Source organism: Puma concolor, chromosome B2, assembly GCF_028749965.1.
Source record: "Puma concolor isolate L17-30 chromosome B2, mPumCon1.1.hap2, whole genome shotgun sequence".
Lineage (NCBI taxonomy): Eukaryota > Metazoa > Chordata > Mammalia > Carnivora > Felidae > Puma > Puma concolor.
In genome coordinates this window covers 111,049,374-111,074,395 of record NC_141671.1, presented here as the reverse complement: position 1 = coordinate 111,074,395, position 25,022 = coordinate 111,049,374, and the positions used below count along the sequence as shown (strand labels likewise).

The following is a 25,022-nucleotide window of genomic DNA, read 5'->3' as shown; positions in this document are numbered from 1 at the left end:
AGCTTGTAGTTACAAATATTATTCCCTAAGGATTCTGCTTTCTTTTGGGGTTTAATTTTACTGTCTTTTAAATTATAGAAAACATTAATATGCCCTCAGTTTATAATGAGGTACACTAAACTTATTTTCAGTCGAGTCACTTCTTACCTTTCTATAGCTGTGTTTTGGAGTATGATAGACAATAACACCATGTGGCTATGTAAACCTACTTAAAACTAAAATAAAAAATTCAGTCCCTCAAATACATTAATCTAATCTTAGATGTTCAGTAGCCACATGTAGCTAGTGACTGTTGCCCATTTCAAATTATATAACATTTTCATCACCACAGAAAGAAAGATCTACTGGACAGCACTGACTAGAAAAACCATTAAATAATATGCAAAAAGATATAGCCAAAATAAAATTCTAAAACAAACAGAAAACATACCCCAAAGGGCAGAGATGGAAGAATAGGGGAACAGAAAGGGATGAGGAAAAAAGGAAACAAATAGGAAAATAGTAGCCCTAATCAATAAGTGCATTACATGTGAGTGACTAAATAATGAAAATGCAAAGATTTTCAGAATAGGTAGAGACAGCAAACATTTGGGTCTTAAGAAATTTCCTACAAAGAAAAAGATACTGATAAGTTGACAATCAATTAATAGAAAAAGAGAGGAAAAACTATACATTAGAAGACTGAAATAGCCATATTTAATGTCAGAGATAAAATGAAGTAATACCAGATTAAGAAACATTTGATTATAATGTAGATATAACATTCATAAGTTAGTTGTGATCCTAAAAATAAGATACAAAACATATGAAGTATTAAAATAACTTAAGGAATGTTTGTTCTTCCTTCCATGAACATGGAATGTTTTTCCATTTTTTTGTGTGTGTCCTCTTCAATACCTTTCATATGTGTTCGACAGTTTTTGGAATACAGAATTTTTACCTCTTTAGATTTATTGCTTCGTTATTGGTGCACAGAAATGCAACAGATATCTGCACGTTGATTTTATATCCTGCGACTTTGCTGAATTCATGCATTAGTTCTAGCAAGGTTTTGGTGGAGACTTTCAGGTTTTCTACTTAGAGTATCATGTCATCTGCAAATAGTGACAGTTTGTCTTCCTTGCTGATTTGTATACCCTTTATTTCTTTTTGTTTTCTGATTACCGAGGCTAAGATTTCTAGTACTATATTAAATAGTAATGTTGAGAGTGGGTATCCTTGTCTTGTTCCTATTGTAGGGGAAGGGCTCTCAGTTTTTACCCATTGAGGATGATATTAGCTGTGGGTCTTTTGTATACGGCCTTTATGATGTTGAGGTATGTTATATTATCCCTACTTTATTGAGGTTTGTTCTATCTATCCCTACTTTGCTGAGGGTTTTTTTTTTTTAATCAAGAATGGATGCTGTATTTTGTCAAATATATTTATTATGTCAAAATTTTTCTGCATCTATGAGAGGATCATATGGTTCTTTTATCCTTTTATTAATGTGGTGTATCATGTTGATTGATTTGTGACTATTGAACCAACCCTGCAGCCCAGTAATAAATCCCACTTGGTCATGGGGAGTAGTTCTTTTAATGTACTGTTGAATTTGATTTGCTAGTATCTTGTTGAGAATTTTTGCATCCATGTTCATCAGGGATATAGTGGCCTGTAGTTCTTTTTTGTGGGGCCTTTGGTTTTGGAATCAAGGTAATGCCTGGAAAGAGTTTGGATGGAGCTAGAATGTATTACGCTAAGCGAAATAAGTCAGAGAAGGACAAGTATCATATGATTTCACTCATTTGTGGAATTTAAGAAACAAAATAGATGAACGTATGGGAATGGGCGGGGAAAGAGAAGAAAGGGAAAAAAACCACAAGAGACTCTTAATGATAGAGAACAAACTGAAGGTTGATGGAGGGGGGTGGGTGGTGGGTATTAAGGAGGGCACTTGTGATGAGCACTGGGTGTTGTATGTAAGTGATGAATCACTGAATTCTACTTCTGAAACCAAAATTGCATTGCATATTAACTAATATAAAAAATAAAATTAAAAAAATAACAAGGAAGAAATAGATCCACAGTAACAGTTGAAGATTTTAACATTCCTCTTTTAGTGATTGATGTAACAGATCTTTCAGTTTGTTGATAGGTACATGGTATGAATATCACTAATTATCAACTGATCTAATTGTTCTTTATAGAATATTATATTCAGTGACTGCAGGGCACCTATTCTTTTCAAGGGCACTTCGCATTCTTACCAAAAGACTTGCTGGGCTAGAGTGCAAGTCTACATAAGTTTAAAATGATTGGAATAATACTGAGTATGATCTGTGGCCACAGTAAACTTAAGAATCTTGAGCTAGAAGCTATAAAAACCCAAATCCAAATATTTGGAAGTGCACCTCTAAATAATACACAGCTCAAAAAAGTCAGAAGGAAAATTTGGAAATATTTTAAGCTAGAAAATAATAAAATATAAAATTTGTGAATGTAGCTGAAGTGGTGCTAAGAAGGATATTGAACTGTAATAATATTTACAGTAGAAAGAAATACCTAAAATGAATAAATCAAGGTTTTACTCTAAGAAACTAGAAAAGGAGTAAAGTATACCCAAAGCACATTGGAAAAAAAGAAATAATAAACATTTGAGCAGAAATCAATGAAACAGAAAAAAGACAAACGAGAAAAGTAACAAAGCCAAAAGTTGGTTCTTGGAAATGATTATTAAAAATAAACCCCTGGCTAGACTGATCAAAAAAATGAGAGACCGAAAATTGATCAAGAATGAAAGAAGAGTTTCACTAAAGACCCCACAGTTATTAAGGAATAGATAAAAGAACATTGTGATCAGCTTTATGCTATGAATTGAACAATTAAGATAAAATTGGCAAACTTCTTAAATATGCTTACCAAAAGTGACCCAGTATAAAATAAAAAAAATCTGAATAGCTATGTATCTGTTAAAGAAATTGAATTTATTATCAAAAAACTTTCCATAGAGAGAACCACATGGTTTTACTGGTGAATTCTATGGAACTCTTATAGGAGAAAGAACACCAATCTTACACAAACTTTTTCAGAAAACAGAGGTGGAAGAATCAGTTTCTAACTTATGTGATGAGGCCAGCATAACATTGATATGAATGAGACAAACTGTTAATATATATATATGTATATGTATATATAATTTTTATGTAAAAATAAATATAATGTATAAAATCACAAATATTTAATATTAAATTAATTATAATTAATATATTACAGTAAAATTAATAAAATATTATCGAATTGTGTACTAATATATAAAAGTATCATTTTTATGATCTAGTGGAGTTTATCCCAAGCAACAGAAAGTTGGTTTCTCATTCTAAAATTGGACTTTAATTCACTATATTAACAGAATAAGGAATTTTCCTACAATGATTTCACTAGACGTGGATACATCATTTGACAAAATTTAATGCCCATTTATGAAAAAACTCAGCAGATTTAATTACATCTTATAAATGCTGTCTTTCAAAAACATGAATCTTACATGTAATGGTGAAATATTGGACCTAAAATCAGTTCACTCTTATTTAACATTGTAGGTCTTAGGACAATAAGGCCAGAAAAAAAAAAAAAAAAAAAATAGAAGGCATACAGACTAGAAGGAAAGATGTAAAACTATTTGAAAATGATTTGATTCTCTCATCTCAAAAAACTTGCTGTTATTGATTTCTCTGTTAGACACCTAAAAAATACATTTTTGGTTTAATGAGTATAATTGATATCTGTCATTCTTAGAACCCCAAATCTTAATTGCTTTTCCTCCAGTATTGTCTGCCCTCAGAACCATTTTCCTTCATAGCTTTCTATCTGTAAGGTAAAATGCAATTTCTATTACTTTTCTGGAAAAACTTTGTTCTTTTTCCTAGAGGATGAAGGTAGAGCTCATCAACATAGCACATCCCCTCCTGCCTACCTGCCTGCTACTTTGCAGTCCTAGCTCTCATCTCCCTTCTCTGTGCTGTATAGTGTCCTCTTCCCAATGTCCTTCCATCCCTCTCAGTAGTGTAGCACCATCAGATCATTTAGAGAGCCATTTTAAATGATCTAATAGTATATTTGTTCTGTATTACACTGTGAGCCCTTGAGGGCAGGGGCCGTTTCTTTATTCATTCATATTTTTATTGGTAGTATGTGGCATAATTGCTCATAAGCAGCTAGTGTTAAAATATTTTGAATTAATAAGTAAATAGATGATCATTATCAACCTGAAAGAGTTTTAATTCATTAAAAAAGTATTTGATCTTGGGTAATTTTTTTTAAGTTTATTTATTTTGAGAGAGACAGAGCACAAGCAGGGGAGGGGCAGAGAGTATCCCAAGCACGTTCTGCTGTGCCAGCTGTGGAGCCTGATGTTGGGCTCGAACCTACAGACCATGAGATCATGACCTGAGCCAAACCAGGAGTCGGATGTTTAACTGAGTGAGCCACCCAGGCACCCATGATCTTGGATTTTAAAATGCTTTAGTCTCAGAATGCCTGGGTGGCTCAGTTGGATGGATGTACAACTCTTTGATTTTAGCTCAGGTCAGGATCTCATGGTCTCTGTGTTGGGCTCTGTGTGTGGACAATACAGTCTGCTTGGGACTCTCTCTCTCTCCCTGTCTCTCTTCCCCTCTGTTGCTCACTCTCTCAAAATAAACAAACATTAAAATGCTATAGTTTCAAAATATATCAAATATTTGACCTTCCATTTGTTTCCATACTGTTATTTTACAAAACCTCATTTTCTTCAAGACTTTGAAATAAAATGTTTTGTGCTAACAAATTTTAGGATAATTAATGTCTGATATTAGCAATATCTTAATGATGTTTCTGTGGGTACTCATGATTATGTTATAAATATTTTCTTGAGTTCTACAAGTACATATTAAACCATCACAATTTTAAAGATGCTGATGTCTTTTAAAAATGCTCATTGTATGAAAAATGAATTTTTCTCCTAGAGACAAGCTGCTGAAATCTTCTCAAGTTTCTTTTAAATTGTTTAGCTTGTTTTTTTTCAAATATAATTACTCAATTGTTTTTACCTGAAGTTTGATATAAAACCTTATCAGAAGTTTTCATGATTCTGTGTGGTCCACATTATTTTATTTCTTAGATGTAGGTAGGGAAGTTTTCATGTTTACCCATGGAATTCTTCATGTGCAAAGAATACAAAAACTCTCAATATAGTATTGATATGTAATCTGTAAAGACCATGTGCCTTTTTGGACAATGTCAAATGTCCATAATAAATGTCAAAATGGGCACTTAAGAGTTTCTTGAAAAAAAAATAAGTTTCTTATATCTGTCATTGTTATAATAGGTGGGAAGGACTCATTTAGGGCACCTAGGTGGCTCAGTCAGTTAAGTGTCCAACTTGGCTCAGGTCGTGATCTCCTGATTCGTGAGTTTAAGCCCCACATTGGGCTCTTTGCTCTCAGCACAGAGCCCACTTCAGATCCTCTCTCTCTCTCTCTCTCTCTCTCTTTCTTTCTCTCTCTTTGCCCCCCCCACACACACACTCTCTCTCTCTCTCTCTCTCTTTCAAGAATAAATAAACATTAAAAAAATAATAAGACTCATTTATAACTAAATATTGGGTTAATATTCAGGACACATAAATTATTTACATGCTTAAATTATAAAGCATTTTCTGTTTATTTTTTAGCTTATGTTTTTTTATAAATTAAATAATAAAAATATATGAAGTCTGTCTATCTTAATCACCTTTGTAGTCAACACCTTGGTGATTAGTAAATTTTTCCTAGGTGGTTTCATAGGTGGCCATGAACTCTCTAGTTTTCCTGCCATTTATTTTACTTATAATTGATAGACATATTCCTTAAACATCCTTTCCTTGATGCTAGTTTTTTCCCTCTATAGTGATCACTTCTTGCATAGTGTTCCTTAGATAAGCATTCAGTAAATGGCAACCAGTTTATTAAATTTAGTTATTCTACTTTATGATCACTTTATTGCTATCCAAATGATACCAGCTTTAAATAATGAGTGTGTGGATTATGTTCTTCTTAGAAATGGTTAGAAATTCCATCTTCATTTTATGGAATATTCATGGTAAAAAATGGAAGCTTTTAAAGAGCTCATTTTTCATTCTACAACATATTTGTTAAAACTCACTGTGTTAGGGGCGCCTGGGTGGCGCAGTCGGTTAAGCGTCCGACTTCAGCCAGGTCACGATCTCGCGGTCCGTGAGTTCGAGCCCCGCGTCGGGCTCTGGGCTGATGGCTCAGAGCCTGGAGCCTGTTTCCGATTCTGTGTCTCCCTCTCTCTCTGCCCCTCCCCCGTTCATGCTCTGTCTCTCTCTGTCCCAAAAAGAAATAAACGTTGAAAAAAAAAAAATTAAAAAAAAAAAAAAAAACTCACTGTGTTAAATATAATCACTATAACCACTGTTATTTGTAAGGAATATTGCATTTAGTATAAGGGTGGAGGAGGGGATAAAGGAGACTCTACCTTCTAAGTCCTCAAACAAGAACTATGTAGCAATGGTGACATTGTTAAATAGTGTCTGAAGATTATACTAGGTTTTTAATGAGTAACCTAACCATGAAAGTAAGAAAATGGCGATTAGTTCTGCTACCAAATCTCTGGTTGCATGTCTTTGGCCAAGTCACTTAACTTCTCTGGTCCTTAAGTTTTTCATCTATTAAATGAGAGATTAACTGTTCTTTAAAATTTTCTCGTGTTCTGATTATAGTGAAAATTCTTAATTTGATTCTCAAATTTTCTGAATCTAGAAAAAAGTTTTTAAAATGACAAGGAGAAAAGTTAATAGTTACAAAAAGTAAATTAATACAATACAAATGAAACGAGAATTGGCAGAATACAAGGCTTCTAGATGTGAATAGAGTTCATTAGAAAGTCTTCTAGAAAAAAATGTAGCATTTTTCTAGATGTGAAGTGGGATACAGAGTAAGTGGGAGGGCAGGAGGACCATGTTGGTAGGATAAAAAGTTTCCATATGTGGCAGTCACTTGAAGGAGACCACAGGCAGTTTCAACTGACTGAAATGGTGACTTCCTGCTGAGGGATAATGGGAAAGGAGGCTTTTGACTGTGTGAAGAGAAGAAAGGTATCAATTAGTAAGGTGCCTTGAGAGTCATGCTAAGGAGCTTATTAGACTCGATGGTTAGTGATGGGAAACCACTGCATGCTTTTGTGCAGGGATCCAAATACTCAGGTTGCTTTTAGTAAGACGAAATGAGAATGAGAGGTTAAAAACTTCGTGGAGAGACTAATTTATTAAGATTGCACCAGAAAATGAGCTGGTTTTGATAGGAAAGCCATGACTTTTAAAAATTAACTATAATATTTAGATTAGTTGGATTTCCAATGAATGTAAAGGGTAAAGATGGCCTTGTGATCTGAGTGCAAGTATATATAGAACTTATCATTTTGCTTCAGAGCCCCAAAGTGTTACTCTCTTGTATTTCTTACACATTGGTTATTACAATGCAAAGAGTGAGAAAGATGGATCATTTCATTTTTTCCTAAAAACCAAACTTATTGGGGTGCTTGGGTGGCTCAGTTGGTTGAGCGTCTGGCTTTGGCTTGGGTCATGATGTCACAGTCCTTGAGTTCGAGCCCCTCACTGGGCTCTGTGCTGACAGCTCAGAGCCTAGAGCCTGCTTCAGATTCTGTGTCTCCTTCTCTCTCTCTGCCCCTCCCCCACTCGTGCTCATTCTCTCTCTCTCTCTCTCTCTCTCTCTCTCTCTCTCTTTCTCTCTAAATAAACATTACAAAAAAAAACTTTTCAAGAGATACAAGACATTTTATAACCTTTTCCAACTCTTGTATATTCTGTTACTATTGCTATGTGTTATCAGCACATAGATTATTGCTGATGTTAACTATTTGGTACTTAACATGCATATAATTCACATTTATGTGGATTAATTAGGCTTATTAAAAAAATTAACCCTCACAGTTATAGTCCTATAAAACTATGTTTATGACTCTTTTATGGATGTGGTTGAAAAAATGAAGCGTTTAAATGACTGTGTTTTCTCTCTTCTCTGCCTAGTGTTTTCTAGGACTGGTGAACTTGTTACCTTATCCTGCTGTTTATGAGCTGGTAGGCAATCGAGAGCTTCCTAATAAAGCAGAATATTCTCTTCGTGAAGTCCCAACATGTGTTATTGTAAGTCATTTTCTTTTAGTCTTTGCCTTTTATTTTTTTTATTTTATTTTTTTTATTTATATATGAAATTTATTGTCAAATTGGTTTCCATACAACACCCAGTGCTCATCCCAAAAGGTGCCCTCCTCAATACCCATCACCCACCCTCTCCTCCCTCCCACCCCCCATCAACCCTCAGTTTGTTCTCAGTTCTCAACAGTCTCTTATGCTTTGGCTCTCTCCCACTCTAACCTCTTTTTTTTCCTTCCCCTCCCCCATGGGTTCCTGTCAAGTTTCTCAGGATCCACATAAGAGTGAAACCATATGGTATCTGTCTTTCTCTGTATGGCTTATTTCACTTAGCATCACACTCTCCAGTTCCATCCACGTTGCTACAAAAGGCCATATTTCATTTTTTCTCATTGCCACGTAGTATTCCATAGTGTATATAAACCACAATTTCTTTATCCATTCATCAGTTGATGGACATTTAGGCTCTTTCCATAATTTGGCTATTGTTGAGAGTGCTGCTATGAACATTGGGGTACAAGTGCCCCTATGCATCAGTACTCCTGTGTCCCTTGGATAAATTCCTAGCAGTGCTATTGCTGGGTCATAGGGTAGGTCTATTTTTAATTTTCTGAGGAACCTCCACACTGCTTTCCAGAGCGGCTGCACCAATTTGCATTCCCACCAACAGTGCAAGAGGGTTCCCGTTTCTCCACATCCTCTCCAGCATCTATAGTCTCCTGATTTGTTCATTTTGGCCACTCTGACTGGCGTGAGGTGATACCTGAGTGTGGTTTTGATTTGTATTTCCCTGAAAAGGAGCGACGCTGAACATCTTTTCATGTGCCTGTTGGCCATCCGGATGTCTTCTTTAGAGAAGTGTCTATTCATGTTTTCTGCCCATTTCTTCACTGGGTTATTTGCTTTTCGGGTGTGGAGTTTGGTGAGCTCTTTATAGATTTTGGATACTAGCCCTTTGTCCGATATGTCATTTGCAAATATCTTTTCCCATTCCGTTGGTTGCCTTTTAGTTTTGTTGGTTGTTTCCTTTGCTGTGCAGAAGCTTTTTATCTTCATAAGGTCCCAGTAATTCACTTTTGCTTTTAATTCCCTTGCCTTTGGGGATGTGTCGAGTAAGAGATTGCTACGGCTGAGGTCAGAGAGGTCTTTTCCTGCTTTTTCCTCTAAGGTTTTGATGGTTTCCTGTCTCACATTCAGGTCCTTTATCCATTTGGAGTTTATTTTTGTGAATGGTGTGAGAAAGTGGTCTAGTTTCAACCTTCTGCATGTTGCTGTCCAGTTCTCCCAGCACCATTTGTTAAAGAGACTGTCTTTTTTCCATTGGATGTTCTTTCCTGCTTTGTCAAAGATGAGTTGGCCATACGTTTGTGGGTCTAGTTCTGGGGTTTCTATTCTATTCCATTGGTCTATGTGTCTGTTTTTGTGCCATAGTCTTTGCCTTTTATAAATGAGATTTGTAGTACAATGCAGTTTGATAGAAAAAAAGGAACATTACTGGGGCACCTGGGTGGCTTAGTCCGTTAAGTGTCCGACTTCAGCTCAGGTCATGATCTCACTGTTCGTGGGTTCAAGCCCTGTTGGGCTGTGTGTTGACAGCTCAGAGCCTGGAGGCTGCTTCAGATTCTGTGTCTCCCTGTCTCTCTGCCCCTCCCCTACTCATGCTCTGTCTCTCCCTCTCTCTCAAAGATAAATAAACATAAAAAAGTTGAAAAAGAAGGAACATTATTTAATGGGATTTAAAGGCTGATTTGATTTACCCATGGAATGTTAGCTCTGAATTATCTGTGCATGGAATTTTTGATCCAGGTCGCCCAAAAGTTACAGTACCTACTGGAATACAAAGTTAATGCTCCCCAACCAGGAAAGAAACTTGGCATAAATAGAAATATGTATGGTTTATATTATTAGTCACACTAGTATTGCTTCCTCATTGGTTAGGGTAATTAGGATTAAACTATATCCAAGGGGTCCAATACCTTTTTTGCTTATATTTTAATGAAGTACATAATACTACCCCATGAGGGCAGTGTATACATATTTATTTGAGACTTTTTTCATATTCATACTCCCAAATGGGTAATTTTTCTTAATCATTTAGAGATATTTAATTCCTCATCTTTGGGTAAGTTTATAAATTAAATACACAAAATAATGTATATTCATGTATTTATAAAGAATTAACACTCAAAATCTATTAATCTTATTTTGTGGACACTTTGTCATGTGTGTTACTGTTTTTTCTATAGTTTTGCCATTTGAATACTTTTAACCCTAAACATTTTCTTTTTTCTTTAATTTTTTTTAATGTTTATTTTTGAGAGAGAGAGTGAGACAGAGCACAAGTGGGGAGGGGCAGAGAGAGAGGGAGACAAAGAATCTGAAGCAGGCTCCAGGCTCTGAGTTGTCTTCACAGAGCCCAACGTGGGGCTCGAACTCATGAACCGCAAGATCGTGACCTGAGCTGAAGTTGGATACTCACCTGACTGAGCTACCCAGGCGCCCCTAAACATTTTCATTTTTTAAAACTTTCTGTACTCTTGGAGTTTTTTGATAATTTTATGAACAAAATATAAAGATAGGTACTTCTGTTGTTGAGTTTTTAATTTATATTTTCCTTGAAGTGTTTCAGTTTTATCTTGTGCTTACTTATATCTCAGCACTTCTTAAGTAGTTTTGCAATGAGCAATATAGGTGTTTTGTCTTCCTTACTACACCCGTGAGTGCCTGGGAGCAAGTAGGATATCGTAGTCCTTCTTATCATCTATCTAGCACATAGATGTCCAGTGAATAGTTTTTTTTTAAATATTCATAAAATTATTGCCTTTGTTGAAATCAATTAGGGGAAACAAATGCATATTAGTTGCATTATTTAATCTAGAACAAATGGCTTGTATGTTTGTTCTCAAGTTTTCATTGATATCTATAGTGTGTATTCAAAGATTATCTTTACACTTAGGGAAGGTTTTGTCTTTTAGTCTTAAAACACTTAACTGCAAATAGTTTTGTTATTCTACTTCTCCAAATGGATATTACATTTTAACCATGTAGAAGAATAGCTACTTCTCATCATTTAAACGTGTTTAAACTCTCCTATTAAAAACAAAGAACATCTCCCTTGACCTGTGTCTTCTTATAGCTACTATCCTATGGTTTTCTTCTTCCTTCCTTCCTTCCCCCCCACCAAAAAAAAAAAAAAAAAAGAACCTCCTAAAAAAATTAACTATATTTGAAGTCTCTACTTCTTTCTCTTCTGTCAACTCTGGAAAGCACTATAATCTGGCGTCTTGTTCAACTATTTAACTGAAATTGTTCTGCCAAAAGTCAGAATAAATACAGAAGTTCTTAATCCACTGAAACCTCTTCCATCCTTTAACCTAATTTACCACCTGGCAGCTTTCAGCACAGTTGATCCACTGTTCTGTGTCGCTCTCTCCTATGACTGTGGCACTTCTTCTGTTTCTCGTCCAGCTTCTATGGTCTTATCTATAGAGTCTCCTTTGTGGAGACTTCCTTTGTATTCTCTTTCTCTGCCTTCTGTCCTCCAGATTGATCTTCTCCAATACTGTGGCTTTTAGTTGTTTACTGACAGCTCTCTGACCTATCGCTCACCTCGCTGTCAGATCTATACTCAGATTTCTGCCAGATAATGAACATCTGAAAACTCATGGGCATCTTAGTCTTACCACTTCTATAACTGAATATAATTTTTTTCTATCCTAAATCAATTTCATTTCCAATTTTCCTATCTCAGCATATGGCACCATCTTCACAGTGATTGAACTAGAAACTTGGAAGTCATTGTTGACTTCATTCTATATATGTAATTAATCACCATTTATAGATTGTTTCCTTCCTAATGACTAGATCTTGTTTACTTTTTTCTATTCATGTTAAGACCACCTTAGCTCAGACCCTCATTTCCTTCTTTTTTTTTTTTTTTTTTTTTTTTTAATTCTCAAGTTAGCTAACATACAGTGTAGTCTTGGCTTCAGGAGTAGATTCCTGTGATTCATCACTTACATACAATGTCCAGTGCTCATTCCAACAAGTGTCCTCCTCAATGCCTATTACCCATTTTTCCTACCCTACCCCTAGCTCTCCACCCCCATCAAACCTCAGTTTGTTCTCTGGATTTAAGAGTCTTTTAGGGTTTGCCTCCCTCTGTTACCTTATTTTTCCTTCCCTTCCCCTATGGTCATCTGTTAAGTTTCTCAAATTCCACATATGAGTGAAATCATATGATATTTGTCTATCTCTGACTGCCTTATTTCACTTAGCATAATACCCTCCAGTTCCATTCACATTATTGCAAGTGGCAAGATTTCATTCTTTTTCGTTGCCGAGCAGTTTTCCATTGTATATACAAACCACATCTTCTTTATCCATTCATCAGTTGATGGACGTTTGGGCTCTTACCATAATTTGGCTATTGTTGATAGTGTTGCTATAAACATTGGGGTGCATGTGCCCCTTCAAATCAGCACTCTGTATCCTTTGGATAAATTCCTACTAGTGCAATTGCTTGGTTGTAGGGTAGTTCTAGTTTTAATTTTTTAAGGAACCTCCATAGTATTTTCCAGAATGGCTGTACCAGTTTGCTTTCCCACCAACAGTGCAAAAGTTTTCCCCTTTCTTCACATCCTCACCAACATTTGTTGTTTCCTGAGTTGTTGATTTTAGCTACTCTGACTGGTGTGAGGTGGTATCTCATTGTGGTTTTGATCTGTATTTCCCTGATGATGAATGATGTTGAGCATTTTTTCATGTGTCTGTTAGCCATCTGGATGTCTTCTTTGGAGAAATGTCTATTCATGTCTTTTGCCCATGTCTTCACTGGATTATTTGTTATTCAGCTGTAAAGTTTGGTTAAGTTCTTTATAGATTTTTGATACTAACCCTTTATCTGATATGTCATTGGCAAATATCTTTTCCCATTCTGTTGGTTGCCTTTTAGTTTTGTTGATTATTTTCTTTGCAGTGCAGAAGCTTTTCATCTTGATGAGGTCTCAAGAGTTCATTTTTGCTTTTATTTCCCTTGCTGCGGCCAAGGTCAAAGAGGTTGCTGCCTATTTTCTCCTGTAGGATTTTGATAGTTTTCTGTCTCACATTTAGGTCTTTCATCCATTTTGTATATATTTTTGTGTATGGTGTAAGAAAGTTCAAACCCTCATTTCTTGTCTAGATTACTTCAGTGTGATCCTGTTTTTTTCCCTCTTGTCTCAACCTGTAAATTATCCTCATGCTAATTTATTTTCAAAGTGATCCTTTAGAAATGAAAACTGGATGCAGTAATTCTATTTAAAATCTTTGCTGATTTCCCTTTACCTCCATGTGTAGTTATATTCCTTTGCATGACATACAGTTTCTCCTTGTTTCTCAAAGCCTTCTTTTTTCTCTTGTCACCTTCTACTCTCTGACCTCCAGGATCTTTAGACAGTTTCTTCCTTTCTCAGGAATCTGGAAGCTATATAACCTTGCCTTTTGACTAGATAGTATCTCCTCATTTTTCCTGCTTTACTCTTTCTGTGAAGTCTTCTCATATGTCACATTATTTTATAATTATTTTTGCATTTGTTTCCCCTTATAGTTCTATGAGAAGAGGAACTATATTTTGTCTTTTGCCCTGAAAGTCTAGCAAGTTGGTTGTTTTGTTTTTCTTTTGCTACTGTGAGCATGGTAGGTTCTCAGTAACTTTACTGTTTAATTAATGATTCATTGACTCTTAATGAGTTTGGCTCTTCTTAGGCATTATTTAAAATAATTTAAATTCAGTATCTGTCTCATTGGGAGTTCCATGGCATGAACCTTAGGAAGTTAAACTGAGGAGGTGTGTGTGTGTGTGTGTGTGTGTGTGTGTGTGTGTGTGTGTGTGTGTGTATTTGCACATGGGCTTTCTTTTGTGGACACTTTCAAAGTTAAAAAAAAATGGTATAATGAACTCCCATATACTCAACACTAAACTGCGGCTTTTGTCACCGTTCTGTCAGTGTCTCTATTTGTCTCCAGTTTCCTTTACTCCTGCATTTTGCTTGTTTGTTTGTTTTTTTTCCTGGACAATTATAAAGCATATTTTGGGCATAATGTCATTTTATCTGTAAATAAATAAGTATGCATCTCTAATAAGGACCTCTGAGTTTTTTGTTTTGTTTTTGCTTTTTTTTTGAATTACTGCCTTGTAAACCCTTGTGGCTTTAGTCATATCCAAGATGTTAGCTATAATCCCTTAATATGATCTAATAAGTTTTCTATATAAGTTTCCTTTTTATCGAAAATGTCTTTTTTTTTTCTTTTTATGGTTGGCCAAGTCATGATCCAAACAAAATATATAAATTGTATTTAGTTATTATGTCTTTTAAGTCTTTATTCTAAAACTGTTCTGTGTCCATGCCCTTGATTTATTGGAAAAACTGGTTATTTGTCCTGGGTTGCATTGATTGACTATTTCACCAGGAGATATGAAATGGTGATTCTAGTTCTGCCATTCTTTGTGTATTTAACTGGAATTGTTTAATAAAGGAAAACCTAAAAAAGTTTCTTATAAGGATATCAGATTAAATGCTTGACTATTTAGATGTTCTCAGAGTAGTGAATTGGTGCTCTAGTAATCTCCAAAAGGGATGTTTTATTATTATTTCCATATAATAATTACCATAACATATACCATATATATATATGTTTCAATCCAGTGAAGTCATTATTGCTTTTTTTTTTTTTCAGTTTATTTATTTACTTGGAGAAAGAGAGAGAGAGTGAGAGAGAAAGTAAGCAGGAGAGGGGTAGAGAGAGCAGGAGAGAGAGAATCCCAAGTAGGAGATTCCCGAAACAGGGCTGGAATCCACAAACTATGAAATCATGATCTGAGCTGAAATCAAGAGTCAGACGCTAAACTGACTGAGCTACTCAGGTGCCCCAGTCATCTTGCTTTTGATACTCAAGATGTTCCTTTGACTGCTGAGTCCTTTTGACTTGTACTTATTCCTGTTTGATATATTTCTTTCTCATATAAGATGCTCCAGGCTCATTGTATACATTTTCTAGCTCAGACCTGGAATCCACCATCTTCAAAGGGTTGTTGTTTTTTTTTATTAGGAATTGCTAGTTAGAAGCTATAACTTGGAAACTAGAAATATTCATTGTTTAGGGTTGTCATTATTTCTAGTCCTTTTGGGGGATAGCTGAGGAGAATAAGTATTTTGTTTTTTAAGTATATTTATTTTGAGAGAAAGAGAGCACACAAACAGGGGAAGGGTAGAGAGAGAAGGAGAGAGAGAATCTCAAGCAGGCTCCATGCTGTCAGCACAGAGCCTGATACTGGGCTCGATCTCACGAACCATGAGATCATGACTTGAGCTGAAATCAAGAGTTGGACGCTTAACTGACTGAGCTACCCATGTGCCCCAGTATTTATTATTTTTTTTAGAAGAGAAATTCATCATGAACCTATATTAATATTTTTCATATATTTTTCTTTTACCAAAAAGCTTGGTTACTAATAACATGAACAAAACTACTTACTTGCTTTTATTGTACAATGTACATATAATAGTTATAAGATTAGTGCATACATATTGACATTTCATTTCAGTTAATTTTGTCCTTAGAATATATGCCACCAAGGATTTACAATCAAAATAAATCAAAATAAATGCCTGGTTATGCCACTAACTTGATAGATTTGTTTTAGAATGTTTTAAATTGAGAGGTGGTTTTATCTTTTGCCTTAATTTTGTCTTTTCAATTATTACATGATTAATGATCTTTTAAAGTTTGTGATTCCAATATATAACAAGGTATATTTATAGAAAGTGTTTATGTATGAATCCCCTTTGTTCTTTCTCCCCATGTGTTTGATCTTCACTATATAGCCACTAGTTCTGTGTAGCTATTTAAATTTATATTAATTACAACTCAATAAAGCTAGAAACTTTTTTCTTTTCGTTTCTATCAACACTTCAGGTTTTCAAGTGCCCACTAGCCTTAGATGGCCAATGCCTACCACATTGGGTAGCACAGAGAGAGAACATTTCCATCATTGCAGAAAGTTGTATTTTATAGCACTGCCTTATAGCTAACACGTTTTGTTAGTTTTTGGTTTATCCTTCAACTGTTACATTAAAAAAGAATATATTTTATTCCGTTCAGACTTAAGCAAAAGATAGTATGCTATAAACAATGTTTCTTTTAATTCTTTGTCTTTTAGATTACTATATAGAAGTATATAGAGCTCTTCCCTTACCCTTTTTAACAAATGCATAGTACAGTGGTGTATGGATGTGCTGGGATTTATACATCTAGTCATCTACTGGTGGTCACTTGGGTTCTTTAAGTTTTTGTCATTATAAGTTATGCCTCAATTAATAGCTTGGCTTATATTTATTATATTTACCAGTATGCCTATGTATATATATATATATATATATATATATATATATATATATATATATATATTTTCGTTGCTGCATAACAAATCGCTACAAACTTGGCACATTAAAACTACCCATTTATGAGCTCACGGTTTTGCATGTCAGAAGTCTAGCACTGTGTGCCTGGGTTTTCTGCTGAGAGTATTATAAACCTGAAATCAAGGTGTTAGCCAGATTAAGTGCTCATCTGGAGGCCCTGGGAGAAAAATTCAATTCCAAATTAATTCTGGGGAGAGGGAAGTTTCTTAGGTTTTAGGACTGAAGTGCTTGGTTTCCTGCTGGCACTTGGAGCACCAGGTATTGTTCCTGGAGCTTTGTACTGTGGCCCCCTTCCTATTTCAACTGTGAACAACCTCCCTGGTGGGGAAATTCCTCTCATGCTTTGAGTCTCTTTGACTTTGTTTTCTGTGACCAGCCTGAGAAAATTCTTTGCTTGTAAATGGCTCCTGTGATAATATCAGAGCCACTCTGTTAATCTTTTTTTTTTTTTTTGAGAGAGAATGCATGAGCGGTAGAAGGAGAGAGAAAATCTTAAGCAGGCTTCACAGAGCCCAACTGAAGCCTTGATCTCACAACCCTGACCTGAGCTGAAATTGAGTTGGATGCTTAACTGACTGAGCCACCTAGGTGCCCTGATAATCTCCTATTTTGAAATCAATTAAGGATTTCTGCAAAAATCTCTTCACAGCAATACGTGCATTAGGTTTAAGAATCTTGGGGCCGTCTTAAATTCTGCCTATTTTAGTATCATTGGGCTAGATTTCTAGAAGTGGGATCATTGGGTTGAAAGGTAAGTTCATTTGTAATTTTGGTATGTATCACTAGATTTCCATCCATAGAGAATAATCCTCTGCTTTCCCATCAATGAGATACTGTAGTGACTGTTTTCTAGCAGCTTCATTAAGAAGTTTATATGATCAGACATTCAGATATTTGTCTGAAAAGAGAAAAGTATTAGTGTATGTTTTTCTCATGAACAGAACATTTTTTCATATGCTTAATGGCCATTGACTTCTTCTCATTGGTCTTTCAATTTGTTTTTACTATTCTTCTATTTGTGTTCTCTTTCTTAGTTTTAAGGAATTCATTATATTTTGGGGATGTTAGGCCTTAACTTCTCACGATTTCATATCAATTATCTACCAAAATTCTAGGTCCTACAAACAACTTTCAAGTTGTACTTTAGTAAATTAAAGGTCAATGACACAAAATACTCTTTCCCTCTAACACATACAATCTTTGATTGCTTTTCAGTTCCTATCACTTAATTTGCAGTTAAATAAATGATGTATTAGGTGGGGCCCCTTTGGTTATTGAGAAACTCAGTTTGAATTAGTTTTAGCAGAAGAGGAAATTTATTGACTCACAATTTTCCAGATCTAAACAATATCTGCAGCTTGTGTGTTTGCAAGGTGAGAGATAGCTGGGAAACAAAGATGCCAGTACAAGTGACAGGAGTAATCCATATTAGCTAATTATAGTTCCCTTAACATAACTGAGGAGTGTAAACAATGAATTAACCGAAGGAAGAACTTGCTAATTGTCGGAGCTGACTAAAGTGGGGTGGACTGCCTTGGGATTCTGTGAGTTCCTCATCCTGAGTTATTCTTGGTGGAATTAATGTAAATCGGATCCAAGGACCTTTGGATGGTTGTAGTACATGATCTTTCAGCTCTTTTTTCAATGATAAGAATATGTTTGCAGTACTTGGCATAATGCTTGGCACAGAGTAGATGTGCAGTATATGCTAAATAAAATACTTGTGGACTTCATTATGCCACAGTACAAAAACCAAAACAAAAAACAGGGACAAGTAGAAATAGAACTTTGAATGTAGTCAGGTCCACCTCTGTCTGTCTCTCTATGTCCACTTGCCCTGTTACCGCCCACTATCTTGGTTTTATTGAAAGCTGTACATAGTGTAGTGGTTAAAAGATTGCATTCTGAAGCCAGACTGCCTGGATTAGATCACCAGTTCTGCCTTTTATAAGCTATGTCACTTCAGACAAGATAAATTTTAGTTTTCTGTTAAAAGAGGGCAGTAAACATTCCTATCCCAAGGTTGTTGTGAGAATTAAATGAAATATAAAAGTTTAAATCACTGCTTGGCATATAAAAAAACGCTATATAATTGTCTGCTGTAATTATCATTAGTGCTTTCTTCTCCAGATGGTGTTCTCTGTTGGAGAGTACATGGGACTACCTGTCACTCTGTACTGACATCTTCACCATCTCCCCTTGTCCTTGTTTCCTAAGGCTGCCGTAACAAATTCCACACACTATGTAGCTGAAAACAACAGAAATTTATTCTGTTACAGTTAGAGTCCAGGTGTTATAGGGCCACATTCCCTCCAAAGACTCCAGGGGGAGAATCCTTCTCTGCCTCTTCCAGCTTCTGGTTCCAGGCATTTCATGTCTTATTACCACATAACTCCAGTTTCTGCCTCCATCTTCACAGGGCTTTCTCCTTTCTCTGCCTTAAATTTCCCTTCGTCTTCTTCTTATAGGGATGTTTTTTAACAGTCTTAAGGCCTATTTGGGTTAATCTAGGATGATTTTAGAATTGTTAATTACTTCTGAAAACACTTTTTCCAAATAGGGAACAGTCATAAGTTATTCCTTGTTTTTCTACTCTTGGATTAGGATATGGATGTATCGTTTGTTGGAGTCACAGTTTAGCTCAGTATGACACCAAACAGGAGAGTGGCCTTTTCCTCTACCTCCCTGCTATAGATTGAATGTATACCCCCAAAATTTGTGTTTTGAAACTTAATCCCCAATGTGATATTTGGAAGTGGGCCTTTCGGAGGTGATTAGTGCCTTTAAAAAAAAAAAAAGACTCCAGGGAAATTGCTCATCCCTTCTGCCATGTGAGGGCAAAGTGAAAAGAGGACTGTGAACTAGAAAGTGGATCCTTGCCAGGAAAAAAAATCTTCTGGTGCCTTGATTTTTGGACTACTCAGCATCCAGAACTATAAGAAATAAAATTTCTGTTGTTTATAAACCACCCAGCCTATGGTACTCTGTTATAGTAGCCAGAATGTACTGAGACCCGTCTGAGTTGAAAAATCCCAAGGAAGAACCTTACAGGTTGAGTTTTGTTGATGGATGTGCCTGGGCTAACCAGTCACAAGCCACTTCTAATGGTGCAGGTGCAGAAATACTGACATTTTGATCGACCTACCCCACGCCTTTTTTTTTTTTTTTTTTTTAAATTTTATATAGAGAAAGCAGGGGAAGAGCAGAGGAGAGCAGAGAGAATCTTAAGCAGTCTCCATGCTCAGTGCAGAGCCGGTGCAGGGCTTGATCCCATAACCCTGGGATCATGACTGACTGAGCCACCCGGGTGCCCCCTCCTCCTCTTTCACTTATCTCTTTCTGAAGTAAAAAGGGTCAGATAACACAAACATGGCCATTGGGACACATGTAAACAGCGGGCAAACATGTATGTATTTATGTGAATGGATATTCCTTTGTTTTTCTACTCTTGGTCTCAGTTTGTCCTATTGAACTTATTCTCCAGCTGGACAGTATCCTTTAAAGAGTTTCAGACTTGTTTTCCTTTTTCTTTTTTTCTTTTTCTTCTTCTTTTTTTCTTCTGTGTGTGTGTGTGTGTGTGTGTGTGTGTGTGTGTGTGTGTGTGTGTGAGTGTGAGTATGAGAGAGAGAGAGAGAGTCCAAAGTGTTACTTGCATTGGCTCTTTGTTGGGAAGCTGCTGCTTGATTTAGAAAACTGATTGCCTTATTGACACACGTTGCAGAGCTTAGAAACTGAAGTTCTCCATAAGGCAGGCTTCTCGGGAGTTTAATTTTCTTCCCTAAGTGGTGATCCATCAATGTAATCCTCTTTAAAGAACAAATTATTTACCGTAACATTTGTTCTCTGAAAATGCATTATCATTGATAGATCACTGCAATCTACTCTTCCATTAGCTTGCTGATAATACATTCTTTATCTCTTTTATTCTTAAAATATCTAGTACTTAAGATTTGAAACTACAACTTTATATAGAGTCCCGGAGTATCACTGGCTGTCAAAGTCTTAGTGAGCTTAGTGTTCAGATGATTGGACAAATTTCAGTCACCTATGCTAGTATCCTACTAATGAAGAGAAATCAATAGTAATACTTCCAGAAGCTTCTATGCATAGAACAGACTGGCAGATTCTCTTCTCTTAGGTAAGAGAAAGCCAGTGATACGTAATTCTAGATTAATCTGTGAAGACTATAATAAAAACAGTGATAATCATTTCTTAAATTATTTTAAACAGTAAAAATATAGGAACACATAGCAAACAAGTTTCTCCATAGGTACACTACAGAGACTACATAATAGTATCCAGGTGGCTGAGAAGTCAAGGAGAACTCCATGGCTCCATCACCGTAGCTAAACAAGACTGTCAGAGAAGAAATTAGGAAAAAGGAGAGAGTGGGAAAATTATTGAAAATCTGAATATGAAGCTGGGAATATGAATGAGTTACTTAGCTCATGTTCTGTCATGTTTGAAACAAGGAACGCCCAACTAAGAAGCAGACAAAAATCACAGATTTTAAGATAGTAATCTTGTTATTCTTGTTAGGCAGCTGATTTAATATTTGCTGATTGTAAACTCTTGTGCTAGTATTTACACATTTTTACTAGATATCTGTAGAATGGTAATAAATGCATTCCTGAGTGTTATGTATAAACCTTTACTGTACAAGTTGACACTAAATCCAGTTTTTACTGTTTCAATTAGTATTTTTCAAATGTTATTTTCAGAGATTCATTACTTCCTCATCCTTGCAAAGTCATTTCCATGCCTCTTATTTGATGTTACGACATTTGCACTGTCATCTACATAGACCTCAGTCAATATTACATCACTTTACTCCCTAGCAAAACCTTCCTTTTATCTTACTGGTCGTGGAAATGTCTTCAGTTTGAACATACTGGAGGGTGGCAAGTTTCTTGGTCAGGAAAATGAACAATGAGAGAGACAAGTACTTATTTATGAATAAATTTTTTTTAATGTTTTTTTTTTTAATTTATTTTTGCGAGAGAGACACAAAGCATGAGCATGGGAAGGGCAGAAAGAGAAGGAGACACAGAATCCAAAGCAGGCTCCAGGCTCTGAGCTGTCAGTACAAAGCCCGACACGGGGCTGAAACCCACGAACTGGGAGATCATGACCTGAGCCAAAGTCAGACACTTAACTGACTGAATCACCCAGGTGCCCCTATGAATACATTTCTTAGGCCTAAACCCAAAGATCTACACAAAGCAGAGCATTATAAAAAGAAAGACTTTTAGGGAGTGCTTGAAACTGTGCACATTGTAGGCTTACTATTGTCAGTGCTTGAGATGGCGGGTAGCACCTGGCTCATCTGATTCTCTCAGCACTTGCATCATGATTTTAAGCCTGTCTACACATCGTAACAACTTGGGAATCTTTTAAAAGGATATGAATGCCAGAATCTTAACTCCCAAGGATAGTGACTTGCTGGGGTAGAGCCTGGGCATTATTTATATATGTATATTTATATATAATTTTTTTTTTTTTTTACAGTTCTCTAAGTGCTTCCAATGTTCAACGAGGGTTGGAAACCACTGATTTACATGTGGAGAGACTATCAACAAAATCTCAGATAGCTACTAGATAAAACTAGCAGCCCACTGTTCATGCTTCACATGAAATCTTGTAGATTTCATATTTGGTTTTCAGACTAGTTTACATTTTCAGCAGTGTAATCAGTATTTAGCTGGCTGCATAAGTTGCTCACAGATTAGCAGAATGGGGTATAAACTAGTGATTCTCCACTTTGGGTAAACATTAGATGACTCATTTCAAGAGCTTTGACAAATCTTAATGTCTAGACACACCCAGACCAATTAATTCAGAATCTCTAGAGGTGAGACTTGGGCATTTAATAACTTTTTTTTTTTTTCTACCTAGGTGATCAAATGTAAAGCCAAGTTTGAGAACCAAATATCTAAATAAATATTTGTTGATTTGTTTTTTTTTTTTTTTTAAATGACTTGTCCAGCATATTCTCACTCCAAGTCTTTCTTTTTCAGGATATTATAGATCGACTTATACTTTTGAATTCAGAAGCAAAGATTCGTTCTTTATTCAACTATGAACAGTCACACATCTTTGGTCTAAGGTAAGGTGCTAAATTTTACCTGAGATACATTTTCTTTTCTTCTTTTTTTTAATTTTTTTTTTATTTGGTGAAATAGAGAGTGCAAGCATGAGAGAGGGAGGGAGGGGCAGAGAGAGAAAGAGAGAAAGAATCCCAAGCAGGCTCTACACTGTCAGCACAGAACCTGATGCGGGGCTTGATCACAAACAGATCTGAGCCACAACTAAGGGTGGGACACTTAACTGACTGAGCCACCCTGACGCCCCTTGAGATATATTTTCTATCTTGCAGAACAGTCAAGCATATATTCTATATACTTCCAAAAAATATTTAAAATAAGGTAATTTTAAGGATGTCTAAAAGTAATTTGTAATGTCATAGATAAAATAAATACAGTTATTAGGTTTTTATATTATGGCTTTTGGCTATGTTTAGGTTCTGTGTTACTACCATGTCTTTTGTTCAATTTACGTTACAAACACCTCTTTAAAAAGAGGCATTTTGCAGACTTTTCAGTTTACTCAGGAGTCAACTGGGGCTTCCCTGGGATTGTATTTGATGGCATTCCTTCCATAATAGAGACTTGAAAATACATGATTTATCTTGAGGCTCAAATTTTGCTCCTTGAAGTTAACCATTACTCCTTAACTTCAGTTTCCCGAGGTTTAAATCTTTCTGGTAAACGTTTTGGTCGTATATAGACCTTTAATTTGTTTTCCTATCTATAAATTACCACTTTTAAAAACAGCTTTATTTAAGGCATTTTCTATTTTCAGAGGTTTGTGATTTTTTTTTCCCCTTTCTACTAGCAAAGTCACTTTTTTAGACAACAGGGAGGGAGACAGTGAGAATGATCTACCTAAGAAATAAAGCAATTAGAATTTTCTAAAATTAGAATTTCTGATGGTAGTGTGTGTATATATATATATACATGTATATAATATAATACATACTCAAATTGGTTTTTTTTTACCATTAATAGCTGTGCTTCATTTTTGGACTTTTTAGTTTAAAGAAGGTAGAAAAAACTGTAACTATTATAGTTCTTTGAATGGTGTGTCCTTCATCTCAAGATGTATTTTCACATTAAATTTTAACTTTTCATGTATAGTATCAGATATAACATATAGCAAGCAGTGATGAAGAATACTAAGAAAAATCTATTCAGTAGAACCTCCTTTTGCATTGCAGGTGTATTTCTGAGTTTTGTAATTATAGAATATAGATTCTGGCCTCTTGTTACTGATACAGTGAGTGAATGTTTTATTTTCTGTTTTTTTTTTTTTTTTTACGTATAAAGAATAGTATTTTTCTCTAGAGTTCTTGTTTAAAAACAAAATGATTTTTAAGTCCTGTAAAAAGCAATCCAAGAAGTAACATGCTTCTGGGAATAAAATGTTAATTTGCATAGTGTGTGTTTTCTTCAAATGGAGTACAATAACCAAATGGAGTCATTTTGTTCTACATGAGAAACTTTGTCATCGCATTGTTGATCGTGTACTAGAGTTTTGTAGCGTGGTGGTTAGGTTAGCAACATGGCCTCTGGAGTCAGACTGTCTGCTCTTTGCTAGTTGTGTGAGGTGGGATCTCAGTTATCCATCAGTAAAATGAAGGAAAATTATATTCTTTTCCTCACAGAGTTATTACGATAATTACATAAGAAAAATTAAAAGGACTTACTACCGTGCTTGGCATGTAGCAAGCACTACAAAAATGTTAGTAGTGAATGTAGTAGCAGTAGTACTTCAAGTGTGTCCTTACTTGTGCTTGTTTTCTAGGAGTTTTGTGTTTTATTGGGAGGTTAATTTTGTCTTCATGTTTTCAGTAGTCCAGTAGTCTTCTACATGCTGCCAAGTAATTTGCTGTTTACAACATCAGCATTAAGACAAAGAAAATGACCAAGTCACTTTTCTGAGGAAAATGTTGTATTTTATTTTTTGTGCTTGTTAACGGTTCTTCGACAATATATTTGTTTCATTGTATTTCAGAGTTCATCCTCCTTATATTTGGTTGTATTTTTTTGACATTTTTTTAATGTTTATTCTTGAGAGAGAGAGAGAGAACATGAGTGGGGGAGGGACAGAGTGAGAGAGGGGCACAGAATCCGAAGCAGACTCCAGGCTCTGAGCGTTCAGCACAGAGCCCTATGCGAGACTCAACTCACAAGCCATGATCATGACCTGAACCGACTGAGCTACCTAGGCGCCCCTATTTGGTTATATTTTTAAGTCCTACTTTTGAAGTTACATAATTTCTTCTACTAATTTCAGTTTAGCGTTGG

The 25,022-nt window shown here is 35.6% G+C and overlaps 1 protein-coding gene across 4 annotated transcripts in view; it reads left to right on the top strand.

Annotated features, from left to right (window-relative positions):
* TBC1D32 (TBC1 domain family member 32) overlaps positions 1–25,022 on the top strand; it is a 203,767-nt gene that overhangs the window by 83,140 nt on the left and 95,605 nt on the right. For all 4 annotated transcript variants that reach the window (XM_086707707.1, XM_086707708.1, XM_086707705.1 and 1 more), the window contains 2 exons: positions 8,069–8,185; positions 22,674–22,762. In XM_086707707.1, coding sequence (XP_086563833.1) covers positions 8,069–8,185; positions 22,674–22,762 — 206 coding nt within the window. The remainder of the gene's footprint in view (positions 1–8,068; positions 8,186–22,673; positions 22,763–25,022) is intronic.